The following is a 17,478-nucleotide window of genomic DNA, read 5'->3' as shown; positions in this document are numbered from 1 at the left end:
GAGAGAGAGAGAGAGAGAGAGAGAGAGAGAGAGAGAGAGAGAGAGAGAGATAGATAGATAGATAGATAGATAGATAGATAGATAGATAGATAGATAGATAGATAGATAGATAGATAGATAGATAGATAGATAGAGATAGAGATAGAGATAGAGATAGAGAGAGAGAGAGGCATCTCTCAACAATGGAGAAATAAAAGCCAGGCAGCACAGCCTAAATAATTCATGTGCTCATCTCACTGAAAAATGGGTTAACATGAATGGCAGACTGACGCATGTTCATATCAGGACATGTGATATGCAGATAAAGCAGTGACTGATACGTGGACAGGGTTGAGCAAGTGCCCTGTTCAGTGGACAGTTGCCTTAGGTTTCCTCTTATCAATGAAATCCAATGCGTATAAGCAGGTAAACGTTAACAAAGCATGGCAATTAATAGGCAGTACTTTCCTATAAGCTTTTACTCAGACTTGGAGTGGCACTTCTCCCAAGAGTTATGTACAGCAAGTTGATAATAAATAAATATCATGAACCTACTGTAGACTGAAACATTTATTTATACATTCAGTGGCACAACAAGAAATAGCAAGAGTGACTAAAACCAGAAAGTGGTCACTGAAATATTGTTTTCAAGAAGACAACTATACGCTCTCAATGGATCTTTACATTTTGAGCAACAGTAATGTAACCGACTATGCACCAGCTAAAAGCCTGCATTCAAACAACAACTCCCATCCCGGTCTCTCAACGTCATTTCTACATTAATGCATAGACAACTTGCCATGACTTTCAGTTGGATTACTAATACGGTATAAGTGTGCCATCAGTGGCCACTCACTAAGTGCAGATCAGTGGCCATTCATCACTAAGGTGCAAGGCTGCTACTGAGCCCTTCATGAAAACAACAGAACACTAATGTCATCTTAACAGGAAAATATTCAAAGTAAATGTGTGAATGTGAAATGCTGATAATGAACACAGCTTACCGGATTCCTGTAAATATCTGTAGACCAAAAAGTTGACTTCATCACTTGTTATACTCATCTTAAGCAACCTCAAGGACAGGCCCACTCTGAAAGACAAAAAGAGGATTTAAAAAAAAAAAAAAAAACCCTCACTCACAATACATCTCAATCAAGTCAATCACCAGTACACTAATGACTTTACATCATAAACATTAACACATCAACCATTCAATCTAGTCACACAAATGACAAGTTGTCCCTTACACCCCCCACCATCAGCAAAACCAGCAACAATCCAACACCAATGTCCACTTGAATGCAAGGCCGTCACTGTTGTTTCCGATTATGGCACTAATGGCACTAATGACCACCAATGGCCCATTTTAAGGCACCCCTACCAAAACTGTTCTACATTCATGTCTATAATTCAAAAGCTAGTGGGACACCTAGTCTGCATTTTGCTCTCACTAGCACAGTAAGATGACCCTAAAGACAGTGGTCCTTAACTGGTCTAGCTTTGGGACCCACAATTACCCATGTTCATGAAGTCGCGACCCATATATTGTTTTAGCGTTCAAGCCAGCGGATACGGTGAGCTACGCAAGACATGCAAAGTGCCCGTAGGCCTACTTGTTTGGAACATGCTGATGTTTGGCATTACATTTGTGAAGTCTTCAACTCCTGTCACGTCACCTTTCAAAGTACTCGACAGGTTTGTCTTTGACAGGGGTGCTTTGTTTCCATGTGGCATTTTCGCTCACGAACACTGGGGTTTCGGTCCCATTTTGTCTCCATTGAAGTGAATCCATATCCTAGTACTTCAAATAGTCACGGTTGTAGCCTACTTGCGTTTACCGCTAAAATGATGTACAACATGACCTATTGCATAAACAAATAAAGGTCCAATATAATATTTGATATGGTAGCATTTTAATAGGCAATTTGTTTTTAGACCACAGGCTTTGCGACCCACTTTTGGGTCCCGACCCACCAGTTACGAAACACTGCACTAAGACACTTAGAGAAAATAACCAAAATCTTGAATAAATGAAGAGTTCTGTTGCATATAACAAATACTACAAATCCTGGATTAATACATATTTCCGCTCCGTATAAGGAATAGCCTACTACAAATGCACATCCGGGTCAGATACCTGTGTATAATTTTGGTGGTTTCTGGACTAGTGATCTCAAAACATGAACAACTCCTAGTAAACAGAATGCCAGAAGAGTATTTTTGGAATAAAGCAAACAGCATCGCTCTACCATCACACAATCTATTCTAAAAAAGATGGACATTCTTGATATTTGGTTACATATAACGGTAAGTCATAGAGCTGTAACTCCATATACTGTAGACTACACAGTGTAAATTAGACTGTACACACATCACACATGTTGGTAGACATTTCTGTTTCTGTTCCCTCATGTACAATGAGTTGTCTTTCCAAGACAGACACTTGACTGCAAAACAGAATTTCCATTAGCAGTGCACTGCAGTAGTTAAGAGACAGAACTAGCCCACTGCACATCTCCACACTGCACTAACCTAATTTCTGAATAATTAATTTCTTTAAACCCCTCCGAAAATGCTATTTTAAGTCTTTCGGTTCAACTGACTGAAGCTTTTCAATCCAGGACACACTAGTCACCTCGGCACTTCCTGAAACTCCAACAGCCAGGCTCAGAGCACCAGCAGCAGCAGCAGCAGCGGGTAGGCTACACCTCAAGTTTCATACCAAATACTTTCATAAGTCACACCAGAGTTCCCATGCAGTAGCATAGCAACGAGGAAAACCCACAAAATAGACAAGAAGCTATGCTGCCCCAATTACCACTGGGCAGTCTGCCAGCAGGCTTCAACATGCCCTTCCATATGAATAATTCACCCTAAACCTTGGGATATTCTTTCAGACGGACTTACACTTTATTGCAGAATACCAGACATTCTCAAGAGCTTAAGAACAGCCCCACACAGCCATTACATTTCTGTTAAAATGACTTCTGGGACAAAAATGCCACTGATGATCATACGAGTTTTACTTTCAAGTTTTGATAACAGGAACTGGATGAGGAATTGCTTCACATCTCAATCATCAAATATTAGCACATTAGCATTGACGCCATATCAATAAACATAATCCAAAATAAATGTGCAATTTCACATAAAACATGAAATACTCATGTTCATGCTCTTCTGATATGAATATATATTGCAGGCAACATTTTGGTATATTTAGTCAATACTTTAATTTGTATGTATTGTGACGCAACTGTGAAGAAAATATTGTGCAATGGGCCCTCCTCCACATCTTCATTTTAACCCGTCAAGGCCTCCACTTTGTTACCCATTTTCTACTTCAGTTTGAGCATATCTAATTCAGAGGATATGTCCTAACAAACTGCCTCTTCTTCCACACACCAGTTGTCTTCACATTGCCTGGGTGCCTTGAGGGGGCCCTCTTTCATTCTGTCACCTCTGTTGCAGCTCCCTTCGCTTAATTACGATACAAGAGAGGGCTGGGAGGGAGGCTATCTGCACAAAACCTGATGGCTGCTGTCATGATGTCTGCCACCAGTGCAAACCGAACAAAACAACTGCTAACATAATTAGCCAGCAGCCTGGAGGGAACCGTGTCCCAATGGAGGCAACTACCCTGCTAATCCATGTATCAGATGGGCTTCTGACTGCAACATCAATTACTCCAATCCCACAGCATTTAGGTTGCCTTCAACAAAACACTGCCTCTTGTAGGGAAATCAACACACGTATCAAAGGCATGTGCAAAAGGATTTATTGAATTAGGATTACAAATCAGGTCTGTTCTTGTCGATTTGATGATGGGTTGGCATCATATTAAATAGACTAGCAATACAACCATTGATCAGCATGAGCTAAAACTGAAAGATCTGGCCAATCACATCAGAGACAGTTATATAACTAATAAAAACAAATCAATTTTATCTGACACATTGATGTGAATCTTCAAAAAACATACTGACAAATGCTGGAATCTCACAGCAAAAACGGGGGTGCATGCCCAGTATTGCATGTGTGGTCAAGTAAGAAGGAAGATGTGATCAATATCACCAAGTGGGCAGAGCCAGCAGCCAGGTTGAAGTTATTTTGTGAAAGGTTTGGTTAAAGCCAACCAATAGCATTGTCAAGTAATACCTTTAAACTGAATGTGTCAAACAAGATTACAGTAGGATTTGATAAGCTAATATCGCTGTGGGCCTGGGCAGTTTTACAAAGAATAAAATGTAGCATTTCTTCTGCTGTTCTATTATATTTCAATTAATTAAAACATAGCTCGTCAAACCTTTTTAAATGCCACAACGCACCCTTTCAACCTGACCAAACATATACTCAATTTAAAGCCATACAACTTGTTCCATTTTGCTGCTGTGAGACCTCCAGCCACTTGGAACTTTGATAAGGTATATATAGTGTATCCTATACAGGCAAGGCAACACATGGGGGGAGACCTAACCTTTGTTACGTTTTCGCTTCTCATCTACACTACTCCAAAGCTTTTGAGTAGCGTCTGTAATGCAGTTGAATTCTGCATTTTACAATGCTGACAATTGCGCAAATGGTCATATGATTTGTGCGAATGGTAGGGGTGTAATGGTACACAATGTAGTCATGCTTCACTACCCATCTCGGTATTGAAGCCACAGTTTGGTTACAGTTTGGTTATTTTCGGTACAGTAAGCCTGTAAGCAGGGCTTAAAATTCATTTTTCAAAATGGGGGGGAATTCCCCCCTTAGGTTATTCATGTAGGGGGGATTTACACAATTTGGGGGGGGGTCGATTCTGATACCAAGTCAAGAATTGCGATTTCAATACTTCGATACTTTTTTTAAAAAAGTGTTTGATTTTGGGGCCCCCACCACCCTGACATCATCAGTAATATATACTGTAGTGGGATCATTCACAACAGTGGACATCCTAGATTCTGCTTGACTCTCTCCACACACACAAACACACACTGAAAATGATAGCTTATGTGATATGTTTCTATCATATATTTTTGAATTCATATAGAGTGTATTTATTTAATAATGCATTTTTTTAAAGTATAGCATTTTACTAGTAATTACTAGTAGCTAAACATATTTAGTAATTTGAATGCCTCATATTGACGTTTAACCTATAACACTTAGGCATATCTTTAATGTGGTGTGTAGGTCCAATTGAGTGCACATTGCTGATGAGTAGGTGTAATTGAGTGCCTGTCACTTTAAGAAAATACATTGAGATTAATTCTATGGAGTAATTAGCCCCCTTCAACCTGACGGTTTTAGGCTATAGTCGCTAGTGAATAAAAGTTGTGCACAGTGCGGTATGTGTATGCAAATCATTATGTTTTCTATGTCATTAGATATAATAAGTGTTGAAAAAACTAACATGTCGAAGACAATCTTTCTGGGATCAAGTGTTGACGTGACCTGACTGAGCTAGCAGGATAGTTACCAAGGAGCTCTTTCCAGATGTAAAAGTTTGCCATGGTAGCGTAGCCTATTTGCGTAAGGGCAAAGTGGTTCTCTCTCTCTCCGTGTGTGTGTGTGCGTCTGCATGAGGCTATGTTCATATCAACTCGGTAGTTGATCAGTCCGGTCAATAGCACCGCATTCACGCCACTTAATGATTAGGCTATATTAACGTCATCAGACAGGCTGTAAAAGTGTATGCGGGAATTTCTCGCATTATGATGGCTAGAGTTGCGGGACTTGAACAAATTATGCGCAATACCCGCAATCCCGCAGTGAAATTTAAGCCCTGTTATAAGTACTGCTAGCCATTCACTGACAATATTGCTGATACTCAACAAATAATAAGCAGGAATAGTAGACCTGTAAATCTTTTCAATGGATTTAATCTTCTAAAACAAACTTTTTTCTTTCAATGGATTTAATCTTTTAAAATTAACTACTTGTTTTTCTGTTGGCTCACAAACGTAAGATGTAGTGGTTCTAGTGTAGTGAGTCAGTACTGACTACAGGTTTTATACATTTGCCATTGGCCTGTCACCTGCCCACATTGTTATGTCCTTCACTGAGGGCCCGTCCACACGGAGACGCTTTTTAGGTTAAACGCAGAGGTTTCGCTTAGTCTTGGCGGAGCGTCCAAACGAATCCTGTAAACGCACTGCCCTAAACCGCACTTTTCTGAAACCTGGTCCCAGAGTGGAGAAATCTGAAACCATAGCCCGTTTGAATTCGTTTAGACAGCAAAACCGCACATCCTGCTTGCGTATCGATGATGTCATCGCCACACCTCAGCTGCCCTGGACTTGCACTTATAGTATTGCCTAACAATACTAGTTCACACATGACATTACCTACGATTACACTCCGTAAGATAAATATCACAACTGGTGCTGCGCAGCGCCGATAGCTTATGACTTGGTGGACTGAACACTGTTTTTTCCCGGTGTTTTTTAATGCATTCTAGCTACTGTCAGTGACGCGAGAGAACTTAAGTTATTAGGAAAGTGCGGTGTAAGTTTAGGCTACATTAATTTGTGCGCGATTTGATGCAGGCAAACATATTGACTGTTACTAATGAAGGTTTTATAGCAATATTATAAATGTGGCAACAGAATAGCCTAGAACTTGGGTAAGCCTTGCGTTTAGTAGCCTAATTGCGGTGATAGCCAAAACTAATGTGAATCACGGACTATCCTACAACCAAAGAAAGTAAAAGGTGATTAGTAGGCCTACCTGCGTTAGCCAAATAAAGGACGGGACTGCACCCTTCACAAACCGTAAAATAAAGTTTATTAGTTTTACAGTTGACAGTTCACCATCAGTCCACACAAACAATTCTGGTTTCCTTGCACTAGCCATTTCGTCATAGCCTATTCTGTCTGTTTGTAAAGCACAAACTTTGGTCAATTTCTGTAAAGAAACAGTGCCACCTATAGGCCTGGGGTATAAAGTAACGTGTTGAGATGGATCCGTTTGGACGCAAATATTCTTGATGCGGTTTCAGGGAAGACGGAGGAAAAAAAGATCGGTTTCGTACGTGTGGACTAGCCCTAAACAAATTGACCAGTCATTAAGAACAATGAGATCACAACCCCCACTGACAACCAATAACACTCAAGGTGGCTTGGGTTGGGTTAGAGTTACCTTTTCTACCCACTGGATATTTTACAATCTCAGAATCAGACCATTTTCAGGACAATTAAAGCAGTGGTTGAGTAAAAATAATCAGAGTTTATTCTACCCTCATCCCTAGACCCTTACCTGCTAAGCACACCACACCCAGTTTTAGGCACCGTGCCAGTCTACCTATCAAGCAAGGAATATCCATCTGTATGCTTGTCTCTCTGATCTTCGAATATCGTTCAACCTATTTGTCCGATGGTTTTCATACTTAACAGGTGTTCTGCTAAAGACATACTGTAAAGAGTGTGGTTTTAATTACATGGGCATGGCAAAATGATAAATTGATGTGTGAATAAAACAGATGCTAAAAAGATCACTAGTTGCCTTGATCACATGCCCTAATATATTCTATTTCAAAAATGCTAGTGCTGCATACATTGCAGAGGGAATGTATTTATTACAAAAGGTAGCACTTTCTTAATACTCTCTATTTGCATCAATGTTAATCATCTCTGTAGTGTTAAGATTAAATTAATCATAAAGTATCTCCAGTACTAATGCAATTCACAACATTAAAATTACATTGATAACTCCCAGAGCAAACAGCCACTTCAAAAGGGGCATTAGTAATGCAGCGCTCAGAATCCGATATTAATATCACTGTACACCCTGAGGACAGAGCAGCCTGCGTACAGGACCAGCTGCACCCATAAGGTCATGGAAGTCTGTGAAAAAAGAGGAAATCTCACACTCTAAGGCTCGATTCTGCTGGCTAATCTGCTCTAAAAATAGACCCAGATGGGTTGTAGCGTGGAACTCAAGGACAAGCCAGCATTGGTTTTACCAAAATCTATTCAACATTGAGCATGACTTAAAACAACAGAATAATAAGAGCTTAACATAGGCTGTAATGATAAACCAGATGCATTTACAATTCGACAAAGAATGTATATAAATATTATATGTGTTCCTATATTCATATTCATTGAGGATGTAAAAAGGCACACAGCATAATTATGGCAGTTGCAGTGATATGGGGGATAAAGATAGAGGAAACTCAATAATATGCAAATACTCCAAAGCTGTGTGCCCAAATCAGAGAACAGCATCAGAGTAAAGGAGCCGACAGAAGCTGTGAGGTTTAATGTGACTGATGGAGGAAAGCAGGACACCACAAAAACAGAGACAGGAGGAGAAATCAGTTAGGCTGTGTGTGTCAGAGAAATCAGTTAGGCTGTGTGTGTGAGAGAGAGAGAGAGAGAGAGAGAGAGAGAGAGAGAGAGAGAGAGAGAGAGAGAGAGAGAGAGAGAGAGAGAGAGAGAGAGAGAGAGAGAGAGAGAGAGAGACTCAACATGGTAAAAACCCAATTTTTTTTTCATGAGTAACCTCCTGATAGAAGTGCAAACAAGACCTGGAAACAGCAGCCATTTTCTCTTGAACTGCTCTGCTGACTAAACCTGCTTTGAAGCCTCTGGATGGACTGCAGTCTACACAGCTGGGAGGGGAGAGGGAATGCTGGATAAATACTGGGCCTTCCAACAGGTCGCCACAATGGCCATTTCTAGCAGTCTTAGCCCTGTTGCTCGATGACTGACTTGGCCTCCACAATCACAGCCAGACAGCCACAGGGAGGGGGGGGGGGGCAGGTGATGTGGGGGAAGGGCAGGGGAAATGGGGGATTCCCAGTGTCTTGGGGAAGCACTTGTTTTTCTACAGATTGGGGGGGGGGGGGGTTGTTGTCGTCTGTTTGCCTTCATCTTAAACAGCTAAATGGTACAAAAAGAGTTGACACCAAGCTCACAGTGAGACAAATCCAGCACACACTTGTCCGTATTAAAAAAAATAGGACATTTTTACAGCAAAACATTTACCACAAAAGGACATATCAAAATAATCCACAGACACGCTCTAGAGCCAAAAGGATACATTAAGAAATTAGTTCCATTACCACTGCGATGGAAAATTGGCAGTAGGATACTGAGCGCTCAGTCCAAATCCAACTAATGGTCTGTTTGGTCTGTTTTCACAGTCGGCGACTAAATTTCCAAAGTCGGACAGAAATCATGGGAGTTACTGGAATCGCGGCGCGCTCCCGTCAATTAGATCGCTAAGTCTAAGGTGCCAATCTTAGCGGTTTTTAAGTCAGTCGGAGTCAGTCCTTTTCTAGTTTTGCCGTTACGACAATATCAAACATGTTTGATATTATCGCAAGTCTTTCTAGTCGTAGCTCATGCAAACAGTGACGTGAACTATAAAAAACAATAGTCACCTCTCTCCAACACCAAACAGGAAGGGGCAAAGTAGGCGACAGCTGTTATTCTTATAATATTTGTCATTTCTTATACATATTTAGTCGGCTCTTCCACGTGACAGAACAACTCTATATCGGTTAGGGATGTCATGCATGAAACAATGCTGCAGAAACACGAAAATACGACTTTGAGTTTAGTAGGCCATCATTTCAGTTCGTGTTTATCTATTGCACAATGGGTAATAATTTAAAGGAATCTAGTTGCAGTCTTGTGAATAGTGACCCTGCAAGATCCATAGTCGTTGCAAAATCATAGTCTGTGACTTAAAACTCTACTACTCGTCTTTAGATGTGAAAGGGTCTTAGACTGTAGTCTTTCAAAAATCTTTTCCAAATCTTTCCAAAGTCTGTCAGTGTAAGGAGGGCTTAAGAGGATGAGAGCCTCCACTCTGAAGTCAAAGAGTCTGTTGCTAAGGTGTGTAAGGAGGCTATGGCAGTCTTGGGACCGCTCTGACTGATTGCTCAACTGACCTTTCTAGCTTTATTCAGGCAGTTTTGATTACGTCTCCCTCAGAAACCCAAACCCTGCCACTGCATCACAGGTGTGAATTGATTCAATGGGCATTTGTAAAAGCCTGTTAACGCTGCCTGGTGTCAACCTTTCTCAATTACTTGTTGTGCATTTCGTAATTCCAGTTATGCATCACTATAGATATTTGGCTCTAAGTTGCATCCTACAAAAGATGTTGTGAGGAGTAAAAATGCTACATAATGCTATGTATTTGAAAGGAAAGACAACAGGTTTATGTTTTATGGAAGTATGTTTTATGGCAGTAATGTTTTTTCTAATCGTCTAATGTTATATCAATGCTAGGACAATTTGACCATTACTGGGCTATTCTTACAGATATGCAGTTGTATAATGAAGATTATGGACACTGCCCAAAGACCACATGGTGCCAACTTCAAGTCATCTGTAAAAGACTACTGCATAAACTCTTCATAAAAGATGTTAACTGAATTATTTTTCAATCACAGCACAAGACACTCATTGTCACCGCAATACCTGAATTATCGAAATACATTACAGCTATGGGTCTGCCAATTAAGTCCCACTGGTTCAGGCAGTATGCTTGAGGACAAATATTGCTGAACATAACATTTTTATTTATTTAATTTATACATTTATTTAAATTTAACTTGATAAAATAAACAAACATCACTTTTACATCACTAAAATTGTGAAATAATATGCTTCCGTTTTCATACACCTTAATATATCTGGCAGGGGAAAAAGGCACCTAAGGCATAGGCTAGGCCTACAATGTTTTTCAAAGGCTACTGCAATCCACTCTAATGTTCTTAGTTAACGGCTCCCCAGGAATACTCAGAATTTTAACTTACTAACCGCATACTATACTTAAAGGATGACCAACATTAACCTAAACAGAGGTATATTTTCATTTAAAATGAAATGACTTGAGATTTCCCTCCTTTTCAGAGGCCAATGAGTAAGTGCTCTGTTGCCATAGTGATATGCAACACTGTGCATCTCTTGTCAACAGCTGTGAGTGTCACCCAGAAGCACCTCCCCATCCACTCTATTCACAGACACTCCTCGCCACCCCCTCCCCACACTCCATCTGACATGAAGGTCAGATGGGGAGAGATGGGAAGAGACGATTGAAATGTTTATCAGCATTCTTAGTCCTGAACAGGCTGAGCAGCCAGGCATCACATGTTTGAAAGGCACAGTACACAACAACAGAGACATAAGCTGTGCACAACAACCATAGGGGGGTATTCCATCAACCTCGCTAAAGGCCAAACCTGGCTTATTATTATTATTATTATTATTAGTCTCGCTAATTTTACTGAGAATTTGGTTCCATTAATGAGGTTAACGTGAATAACGTGAATGTTATAGGCTGTTCAGTGACTATAATATGCTTTGCCAGTGGGCTATATTATATCTGATGCAAGCCAAAGGATAATTCTGTAGCCTGTAGGCCTATATGCAGTTAATAATTAAAACTGCTTCATGTGTCGACGATTGTTCATGAATGTCAAATCAACTGTGTGCTACACAGATTAAATACTAGGCATAAATGACCAACTGAAAGCCATGCATTTCAGATAATTATATTTCAAACACTATAGGACTTATGGGAGACAACAGGCTATATACTAATTTATTTTATGACATAAAAGCTTTCAAACAAGCATAGGCTTACCAGCAGGTTTGAATGCAACCGTTTTAAGATTATCATCTCAATCACTGCTTTTGCTTCAGTTTGAGGGCATTCAACTGAACAGGCTAACATTCTGACAATTCACCAAATATTCTCAAAGCTCTGTTGAGCCAGTTGTTCCACATACCCGATTTTCTCTCGTTACGTATATACATCATGTAGCCCTTACTTTGAATTACACACGTTATGTAGGCCCAAGTGTTTCATCAGTGTCTAAATCATCCTCGGCCAGTGAAGTAGATTTCATTCTCAATCCAAATCAGGAGGCAGGGTTTCCCGCAGGAAATGTGCTAGTCAAGCTGGTAGGTCTTAGGCCCTGGGGGGGGGTTCTTGTATCGGTTGCCATCGGTGGGGGGGTGTGGGTGTTGGTGTCTTGTTTGTGTGATACACTACAGACTCTGTATATTTAACAATTTGTTATTAAACACTACATTAAATAAATAACCAGCTTCTCAAAATAACAGTTAACAAAGAACAAAGTAACAACACCAAACTATACAAATATTTCAAAATATGTGTAATTTGTGCAATTTTAACAAAGCCTATTACAAACTACCGAACAAGTGCAAAAGAAAGTGCAAAACAACAAAATGTGCAAATGTAATCAGTCACTACTTATGGCAGAGCTGACAACTAACATTGTTACAAGCCATCCTCCTTGGCTTTAAAAAGATAATTTCAAGGGCCCTTTGGTAATTGCACTGTTTTACTATTGGACCATTAATGCAGGCTAATCTTCATGCAGGCTGTCAGACTGTTGACCTGCAGCCTGTTCCGCAAGTCTGTCCTGATCTATACACCGAGAGTGAATGAAGTTTAGATCATTTTATAGTTTTGTGCAATATGGATGGAATTTGAGCGCGGAGCGTTTTTTAATTTAGAGGCCGGAGTGGCCGCTCCGTTTCGCTCCCATACCGCTCACACCACGAGTCTGAGGCATGCCCACTAATAAAACCAAGACCGTTAAATTTCAAAGATATTGGCCATATAGCCTAAGTTTGTTGATGGGGATGGAGTTAGCTAAATAATTTAGAAAGCATACGCGTAGGCATGGATGGGCCTGGACGGGCCTAGGCCCGTCTATTGTCAGTCTTGCGCGTCCGATTAGTCAACACTGTGCTGAGAGCAGGTGGCTGTTTACTCGGCCGCTTCTCTGGTCAAATTCGCGTCAGGTCAATTTAGCTCCCTGGTCCCAAAGAACTAAGAGCAACGACAATATATTTCACTCAGAACATTTATTTAAAAAGACTGCAACACTGATAGTGCAACAACAAACAAGCTTGGCAACGATAACTAAAGGGATCAGTCGGGATTAATTGCCAAAAGAACGAAAATGACAAATCACGCAGTCAGCTAAATATTTTAAACTTGCGCCAAACGGATGAACCCAGTATCGGTGCGTCACATAAATTAAAACACAAATTGAAGCAACAACTTGATCATTGGACAACCCTACCACTAAACCTTACCATAGGCCTGCAACGTTTGGAAAAGTGGAATATGAATTCATTTCATCACACCTGACCATTAAACAGAGCTGTGGCTGTTCGCGATTTGACTGATTCTTGAGAACGAGGAGCGAGATATTTGCACCGCTCAGCTCCGCTCACTAGCTCTGATTCGGAGGCATATCACATATGTAAAGATTATAAAATCTGATTATTTTTCGATTCATGACACGTTTCTTCTTATTTTTTAATGCGTTCTGCGGAGAAGGGAGATTGGCGTTGGTCACGGTTTGGAATGAAAGGGAAAAAACAGGACACTTTTTTTTTTTTTTGACAACGTCGTTAAGGCGGCAGGCTTGTTTTGCCAAGGCGGCCGCATTGACTGCAAAGTGCTGCAGTCAGCAATAACATCAAATAGGTTACAGTAGTATTGCAACACTAGCCTGGGTGCCATTCCGAACTTAGCCCTGCCCACAACATTTGAGGTCAGGAAGTTCGGTCTGGCATTGACCTCTCCAGAATAAGTCCCGCCTCCGTAACTTCCGTATCCATCCAACTTCCGGGCGTCGATTGTCTATGGGAAATAACATGGCGTTTCGAAATATCATACCGGTAAAACATCTGTAGGTAGCGAAGTAGAAAAAAATGGTGGGCAGATTGTGGGCACCGACAATCAAAAAATCCAGTGGAAACTAGATGGCAGAAGTGTGTAGGCCAATCTGCCCACCAGCTTCTTCTACTTTGTCATCTACAGAGTTTGACAGGTAAGATCTTTCAAAACGCCATGTTATTTCCCATAGACATTTGACGACCGAAGGTTGGATGGATACGGAAGTTAGGAGGCGGGACTTATTCTGGAGAGGTCAATGCCAGACCGAACTTCCCGACCTCAAATGTTGTGGGCTAGAATATTTTTAATCAGAGGATTTTAAATCAGTGGATAAATGGTTGAAAATGATAGCTCATGGAATGAATCGAAGTTAACATTACACAACTTGAGTCTCAGGATAGCTGTGCAATTCACACAACTTGCAGTCTTGTGATTTGAAGTCTTAACATCCTTGTGTTCATTCATACTACACTATTGGCAACTGGAGGGTCACACACACACACACACACACACACACACACACACAACGCTCACCAGGTGAAAACCCTAACTAGTTTGTCTGATTTTCTTGGGAAAAAACATGCAAGAAGTGACAGAGGGAAAGACATCCAGAGCATTGTAACTGGAGGAATGAGGCACATATTCTGCGTTATCTGGCAGGCTGACTTACTTAAATGGGAACTCCATAATGCTTTAACTTCAGCTATATTTTTAGATCTTTTTGGGTCTAACTATACCATCTAGGCAAAACAAAGAGAAATATGTCTGGTATGGAGGTAGAAATGCAACCACAAAACGGTGGTTGCAACTGCAAAGCGCCTAGGCCTACATTGTAATCCTATGGGGCAGTCATGCATATCGCAGTACCACTTCCACAAGGCTCAAAGTGTCATTAGTAGTGTCTGACAACATGGAAATGATCCCTACACAATCCGCAGTACAGATAGACCTGTCTTATTTATCTAAAGAACAATCAGTAGAAAATGTGTTGCTTTGCCTCTTGTCTTGATTTGGTGCCATCTTTGACTGTAGCTTGACTCCTGGAGATGTGTTGAAGAGCCCCTCAGATCTAGTCTTTGAGAAGTGATGGTGATATATAGAATGCTGATTTATCGGCAACATAAGTCTTTTGGCTGTGACTTCCAATACTCTTTAAAGTGACTAAAATCGGGCTTCAAATCATGAAGTGTGAACTAGCATTTAGCTTGTTAAGGATACACAAGTGACTATAACAGCTGCTATGGGGCATTGATTTAATTGAGTGTTAGCAACTTAGTAATCCTAATGTTAAGAAAATATCAGTTTAATGGTTTAATGTTGGTGAATCTGGCATTAGTCATATCATTAATATGTTATACTACTGCTATTGAAATACAATCAGAGCAAAACAACATGCTATGTTACTTGTAGGTTCGTAAAAAAACTGAAAGGCTGAATGAACCGAACTGATTAGGCTATTTTTTTAAATGTTCACACCACCAAGGAAGTTCCCTAAGTTCCTGCTGTGGAAAAGCGCCTAGTCTTACACAACATTGGTGTTTCAACAAAAGGCACACACTTGAAGGAGCCAAACATGAGACGAGTGGAACACTACATACTAGGTCAGTACCTGACTGTCTGGGCTTGTATATGATTTCTATATGAACTTCATCACCCACTGGGTTTTCCTCCTTGTTGTAATGGTTAACCACCATTGCAATACAGATTTGGTAATATGTTGGAATATCTGAAACAGAGAGATACTGATAAGCTTGTTTATCTATGCTTCTCAGACCAGTGCTTTTCAGAGAAGGATTGCTTTTAGGCTGGCAGGCAGAAGATGCCTACGACCTACTCATGACAATTGGTACATCATTGCTGCTCTAAAGCCAGATCTAACTGGCCATTTAAGTATGACTCATAAAAATCATAGTAAAATCTGTGTAGTTTCTGAACTGTAGCCTGCCAGTTGGCTGGTGGCCCATGTGAACTGTTTCTTGAGAATAACTCGTAGACTAGACAAATATTTAAAAATTAAAACATTGTTTAGGCACCTTGGATTCTGAATGCTGTGAGAACCTATGAGTGCAGATAATGAAAGAACACAACTCTGTCCCCAACAAAAACATCCAAACCTGGGACAGAAAACCTTTGCTGTGTCTGAGCCTCAGGTTACTGGTGTGAAACGAAGAGCAGATCATTTGTTTGTTAGTTCACAAGTTAAACTCAAAAAATCATGACAAGCCTTCCATGGTTATTCTCAAAGAAGAGTGAGGTAGAACAGCTTGTGAAACACAAAACTGTATGAAGGATTGAACCCAGTAGCCATGCATAACATATAATGCTTGTGTCTAAGATATGCTCAAGTAACCACAGTTTGGTTTTGGTGGCACAGAAGAGCTTGCATAAGAGTACTATAAACTATATCCACAAAACTGACCTCAGCTGGGCAGTATATTTAAACAATCTCAGGGGCCAAGCAGGGAAAGAGTATATTACCTCAACCAGAACTCACAAATGAAAAGACATAACTGTATGGTCCGATACAAGGCTAGTCATTTGGTGCATGGAAAAAAACAACCACCAACCCAAGCACACTTTAAATAGTACCTAAATAATTCCTAATATAAAATCAAATGAGATACTTGGCACCATGAGCTTGATCAACAGGTGAAGTGACTGTACAGGCTTATGGACCATGTGCTCAACTCTAACCTAGGCCTCATGAGCTTAGGATGGAAATGCATGGGTGCACTCTGAAGAAACACCAACTCCTCACTTCACTGCTTGCCATCTTTTACACTGCATATGCCTACCTTACATTTGTGTTGTATAAACAAAAGAGTTTCTCACACTTATGCTACACAGCACACACATATGATGATTACTTGATAAGACCAACAATACAATGAATGAAAGCTATCAGGGGGGTCTAATGGCTAAGACAGACTTTCGATCTATTTACTCCGCTGTCGGGTAAAAATGTAGGCCATCAATGCGGTGTCAAGGAAGCCAGCTACTAGAAGAAACAGTATCTGCTGTATTTCAATGTTGCAAACCTTCCCCTCCCCCACTCATGCGCTTCCGAAGTCTATTCATGGACCTTTTGCTTATTAACAAATATTTTAAGATAATTTCATTAGATATCCATGCAGTTCGCAAACAAAATCACTCCATGCCGATAATGTTATGAATACACCATACCCGAGGAACAATACACAGACTGCCAGTAGTAACCAAAGTAACCAAACGATGGTGCAGAGAGAGCACATGCTTTACAAGCTTTCTTTTTTATTGTTCGACGTCCGAATAACAGGCCCATACATTTGGGTTACAGTTAAAAGTGTGGACAATATTTAAAAACGTGTACGTTACCCGTATGTCATAACAATAAAGTATAAGGTAGGCTACTCACTTTAAAGCTCTACGGAGAGTTCAAAATAATGTACCGGTCGGTATACACCAAACACTTTGGGTAAACGTCTACGACTTAAAACTTCTCAAAACATCAAAAAAGGAAGAGAGAGAGCTTCTTACCTTTCAAAGAGCGAGTGAGCTCGTGGTACTCACGCCACCTCTTTCACTTCCACAAGGAAAGACCTTCTAACTTCAGTGCGCAAACCGCGACTTTCCACCCATTTTCGTCTTATTATTCAAACTCTGTCAACCGGGTTTCTCCCCAGCTGCTCTCCCGTGCCAGGAGAAGAGACAAATAATCGAGAATTGCGAAGTACCGGTGAGGTAGGATATTAAGCCAGTAACGTGTGCCTGGATCGGAAAATGAATTGAGTGGAGTTTTCGATGTTTCTGAGAATGGAGCTGTAAGACAGCGCCTTACACTCTCTGAGAGTGAGC

At 40.6% G+C, this 17,478-nt stretch overlaps 1 protein-coding gene across 2 annotated transcripts in view; it reads right to left on the bottom strand.

Annotated features, from left to right (window-relative positions):
- The window catches only part of tbl1x (transducin beta like 1 X-linked), a 25,073-nt gene extending 7,595 nt beyond the window's left edge, over positions 1-17,478 (bottom strand). The window contains exons 1-2 of one of the 2 annotated variants that reach the window (XM_048239213.1): positions 17,161-17,478; positions 984-1,069 (exon numbers count right to left, since the gene is read on the bottom strand). In XM_048239213.1, the coding sequence (XP_048095170.1) occupies positions 984-1,041 (58 nt within the window). In that variant the 5' untranslated portion in view covers positions 1,042-1,069; positions 17,161-17,478. The remainder of the gene's footprint in view (positions 1-983; positions 1,070-17,160) is intronic. The other variant, XM_048239214.1, reaches the window with a different exon arrangement.

This window comes from Alosa alosa, chromosome 3 (assembly GCF_017589495.1).
Source record: "Alosa alosa isolate M-15738 ecotype Scorff River chromosome 3, AALO_Geno_1.1, whole genome shotgun sequence".
NCBI classification, from domain to species: domain Eukaryota; kingdom Metazoa; phylum Chordata; class Actinopteri; order Clupeiformes; family Clupeidae; genus Alosa; species Alosa alosa.
This window is presented reverse-complemented; position numbering and strand designations above follow the sequence as displayed.